This window comes from Dermochelys coriacea, chromosome 6 (genome assembly GCF_009764565.3).
Source record: "Dermochelys coriacea isolate rDerCor1 chromosome 6, rDerCor1.pri.v4, whole genome shotgun sequence".
In the NCBI taxonomy this organism is placed as follows: Eukaryota; Metazoa; Chordata; order Testudines; family Dermochelyidae; genus Dermochelys; species Dermochelys coriacea.
The window spans coordinates 121067512-121071880 of record NC_050073.1 but is presented as its reverse complement, the minus strand read 5'-3'; the positions used below and the strand labels follow the sequence as shown (position 1 = coordinate 121071880).

Genomic DNA, 4369 nt, shown 5'->3' with positions numbered 1-4369 from the left:
CACCCGGCGCTCAGCCTGCTGCGAACTGAACCGAGCTTGCCAAGAAAACCCCGCCGGAGCCAGGTGACGGCGGGGGCGGGGAGGGGGAAATCTCCCGGAGTCAAAGCGAGAGCAGCCCTCGAAACGCCTCCCCTCCAGCCCAGCGCCTGCACTCCGGCGACGGAGCCTCGCCGGGCTCTTGAAACCGAGAGGTTGCTTGAGTTTTACCTGCGTCCCCTCCCCTTCCCTGCCGCGCAGCCCTGGGGCAGGAACAGCCGCAGGTAGGGAGTAGCCTAGCCCAGAGGGAGCTGCTTCCGAGGTTTTTGGAGGGCCGGGGCATTGCAAGCGGGCGATTCGGTCTTCAAAGGCTCATGCAAACCTTCCAGGAAAGCAGCCTCCGCTCCCCCTTTTCCCTCCACGCCCCCCTCCCAAACAAAACGCGAGTCGCTGGGAACACGGGGGGAGCCCGGAGAGGAAGGCATCAGCACCCCGGCCGCTTTAGCATCAGCACCCCGGCCGCTTTAGCATCACCCCTCGGGGAACTCGGCCCCGCTTTTCACACGCATTCTCGCAAACGCTTCCCGCAGGTTAGCAAGGCCAGTGTCACTCCCCGGGGCTGGGCCTGCCGGCCAAGCCCGAGTTCCCAGGCTTTCCCCGCACCCCCACGCTGCCAAAAACCAGAGAGAGAGAATATATCTCTCTCATTTTAAATAAAGATCATTTTCCATGGGAAGGAGCCGGCTCCTGCTCCGAGCCCAGCCCCAGCCTGTCCCCCTAGGGCGCCGGACACAGGATGCCTTTACCTTTCAAATAATGACTCACTGTCGTTTTTTCTTTTAATATGGCGTTATAAATATATTTTGTCAAAATATAGGATCATTATTGTCAAACCATTTGCACATAAAGTCATAAATAAGGTCAAGGTGAACGTTTAGTTTAAGATCGGGGTCCAGCGGGAACACGCAGTCCTGGCGGGGGGTTAGCGGCACCCGCACCCCTCCACCACCATCTCCTGGTAGTTTTTCAGGACCACTTTGTCATACTCGTCCAGGTACAGCATGGAGATGGCGCTGAGCTCCGTGGGCACGCAGCAGGCCTTGGGGATGCTGGCGTTCACGGAGTTCACCAGGGTTTGCACGATGGCGTGGTTGGTGGAGTTGAGGTGGTCGGCCAAGGGGAAGGGGCAGTCCCCGTGGCAGTAAAAGGCCTGGTAGCCCGGGGGGGCCACGATCCAGTCGTTCCAGCCCACGTCGCTGAAATCCACGTAGAGCGCGTGGCGGCGGCAGTTTTTTTTGTTCTTGCGGGGCCGGGGGTGCTTGGCGCTGCGGCGGGCCCGGCGGGTCAGTGCGTGGCCCCTGCCGTCGTGGCTGAAAGTGACCAGCAGCGGCCGCAGCTGGGCCCAGTCCCCGTCTGCTTGAGGTAAAGATCGGCTAATCCTGACGTGGTTCCCCGGCCGGGCCGGCTGCAGCGGGGCCACCTCCACCGCCAGCCCGTGGTTGGGCTGCTTGTCCTGGGTCCAGCGGAGGACGGCGGGGCTCACGTCGAAGCTCTCCCACCGGGACACGTTGTGGTGCACCAGCCGCGTGTCCAGCAGCCGGGTGATCACCTGCCCGCGGGCCGGCAGCGGCTTCATCACTTCGTAGATGTTGATCCGGTGCGAGCCCCGTTCCCACGCGGGGCTCTGCGCTTCCAGCTGCTCCCGGTACAGCCGCAGCTCGGCCGAGGTGATCACCTCGTTCTCCGGCACGCTGCTGAGGTTGAAGAGGAAGCGAAAGCGGGGGGTGTCGCTGGGCCCCGGGAGGGTCTCCAGATGTTCTGCAAGGAGGGCGGGGGGGGGGGTAAAAAGAAAGCGTGTGAACGTTTGGGGGCAGCCGAGACACAAGGCCAGGTGAGTCAGGGCGCAGGGCTCCTCCCTCCCGGCCACGCTGCTTCACCTGCCCCTAGCCCCGCTCGGAGAGAGCTCAGCCCTCCAAAATGCAAAGTAGCAACAGTCCCCCCCCCCTCGCCAACGCATCATTTCCATGTCTAATCAGCTCCTGCCCCGGAATCCGGCTTCACCACCGCCGGGCCTTATTCATAGGGATTTACAGACGGGGGTGTTTTAAAACAAAGTTTCTTTAAAACACTTGTCCTCCCCCGCCCCCCGAAGGATCTTGCTCACAAACCGTGCCCAGCGATTGGGAAACACAGAGCCGTGCCTTGTTGATCCCATTACTGGGAGTGGGGGGGGGGGGGCGGATAAATTCCGACACAGCAATGATGCCGGTGGATTAATAGCTCCGCTTGACTTTGGAAAAGAAACATCCGCTACGAAACATTTGGATCAGATTACAAGGCCCTATTGAAGGAACCTCACAAACACGCTGTTGTCGGTATTAAATTCGGGAGGTTTTTTATTTTCTTTCTTTAAAAAAAAAAAAAAGAGCCCAAGCAGGCAGCGATCGCTTTGATATCTCAGAACAAACACACACGGGAGGCGATGGGGGGGGGGGGGATCTCGGTTACTCCGGAGTTGAATCCGGAGTGAATTCCGTGGAAGCTCGGAGGGGGTGACACGGGTCGAAACCCGGAGTGACTGGAGGAAGCAAAGCAGCCCTTCACACCAACGGGTCAATTTCAATCCCCGCGCAGGATGCTGGAAAACACAGCCGCGGGACTGGCCCAGACCAGCGGGCTGAGGAGTCCGCCTCCAGCCCAGCCGAATCCCGAGCGCTTCCCGACGCCCCCACCCCGGGACTGCAGCACTGACCTTCATGGTGGAAACTCCTCACGGTGTTGGCCCGGCTAGTCGATCTCTCGGGGTACCGCAGGCTGACATCCTGCAGGCTTTCCTCCTCTTCCCCGGACTGCAGCCGGTAGAGGTCCAGCATGTACGCGGGGACCACGGCTGCTTTGCTGGGCTGGGGCCGCCGTCGGAGCCCGAACATCTGCAGCAAACTCGCCTCGAAACCCCGCAAGAGTTCATGGCTTTGCCCAGAGCGGCGTCCAGATCCTGCTTGCGCCTGGAGTTCTGCAACTTTCTTCCTCCCCGTCTCGGGTATCAAACTGGCATGGTTAGTACCTCCTAGCAGAACTTGGCATAACAGAATGACCATCAGCATTCGGTTACCAGGAATCATGGTGTCTCTGGGGTTTCCAAAAAAAAACGCAACAACAAACAAGGAGGGTCAAGATTAAAAACAGCCACCCCACCCCACCCCCCCAAAACCCGGGCCAGCAGCGGCCGCCGCAGCAAACGCGTCGCAAAGGCGAGGGAATCGCCTGTAATTGACTCGCTCGAACTTGTTTACAATCGAAGAGCCCCCACAATCAGATCGCCGCTATCCGGCTCATCGGGCCGGTCCCTGCTATCTTCGCAGCGATCTCCGCCTAACTCCTTTCAAGAATAAACAGTGAACATTGGGCTTGGGTGGAATTTCTCCTCTCGCCCTCTCGCCTCCTCCCCGACCCGACGGATCGCTGAAGTGCAGCTGATCGGGGGCCGGGGGGGGGGGGTCTCCACGAGCCTGGCTCACAGGGCAGAGGGAAACAAAAAGTGACTTGGCCCCTTTTATTATTTTGCGGGCGCTGTCCCTTTGAAGTGTGGCTGCAGCTTGGCCGCGGCCTTCAAGGGGTTTTGAGAAACGAGACATGCCAGAGAGAGGGGAGGGAGGGGGGGCAGGGACTTGAATCTAGGGTCACTGCAAAGATGAGAAGGAGAGTTTGCAAAGCCCCCGATCTGTTCGCAGACGCGCCCGGGAGGGGGCTCGCACGGCACAGCCCGCGAGGGGTCAGAGAGGGGGAGCCGCGGGAGACTTTTGCACCACTTGCAAGCCCAGCCGCAGGAGGAGAAGGAGAAGGGGCTACTCACTGACAGCAAACAAGGCATGTAAAAACAGTCCATGATTCTTGCCAGCCAATCTGGAACAAACGGGTGGAAAAGCTCAGGGGCTCGGAGGCGCTTGGCTGCCGGGGCTGGGACTGCGGAGCGGCTCCGAAAATGAATATTTGAATCCAATGAGCCTCCAAAGCGGACTGGCTCTGTTTTTCTTCCAGCCCATGAGAGTCACGTGGCCCCCCAGGCACTCCTCGCACCGCTTGTCCGTCACAGCCAGGCACCGCCCACTGGGCTCCAAAAGGGATGTCCCGCCCCTCCGCCCCTGTCAATCTCCTTGCAAGAGAAGCCTCCTCTTGCCAAGGGGCCGTGGCTGCCCTGGTCCTGGCACTACTGAAATCCCATGGGGGGGGTTGAGGGTGACTTCGGTTTAAAGCCCGATCCTGCTCCCGCTGGAGACCCCCCTTTCCCTTGCGCCGACCCTGTGCGTCTAGAACTGCTGTGCTCGGGCAACGGCCCTCCCAGCCCCACCCTGACCCCACAACGTCCCCACTCCCCCCCAGCCCAGCCCAGCCC

General features: G+C 60.5%; 1 protein-coding gene across 1 annotated transcript; it reads right to left on the bottom strand.

The window, feature by feature from the left end:
* Positions 1 to 790: 790 nt before the first annotated feature.
* Positions 791 to 4035, bottom strand: BMP4 (bone morphogenetic protein 4). The gene is made up of 3 exons (XM_038405799.2): positions 3830 to 4035; positions 2729 to 3105; positions 791 to 1794 (listed from the first exon to the last, which is right to left on the bottom strand). Exons 2-3 carry the CDS (start codon positions 3096 to 3098, stop codon positions 959 to 961), a joined length of 1206 nt encoding a protein of 401 aa, XP_038261727.1. The 5' UTR covers positions 3099 to 3105; positions 3830 to 4035; the 3' UTR covers positions 791 to 958.
* Between the last annotated feature and the right edge of the window lie 334 nt (positions 4036 to 4369).

What these genes read in the sequence shown, in the direction of transcription:
- BMP4 (XM_038405799.2), bottom strand. Translation starts at nt 3,098, where the DNA reads ATGATTCCTGGTAACCGAATGCTGATGGTCATTCTGTTATGCCAAGTT. An exon ending in GAGGAGTTTCCACCATGAAG is followed by an intron (nt 1,795 to 2,728) that starts GTCAGTGCTGCA and finishes CCCTCCTTGCAG; the next exon opens with AACATCTGGAGACCCTCCCG.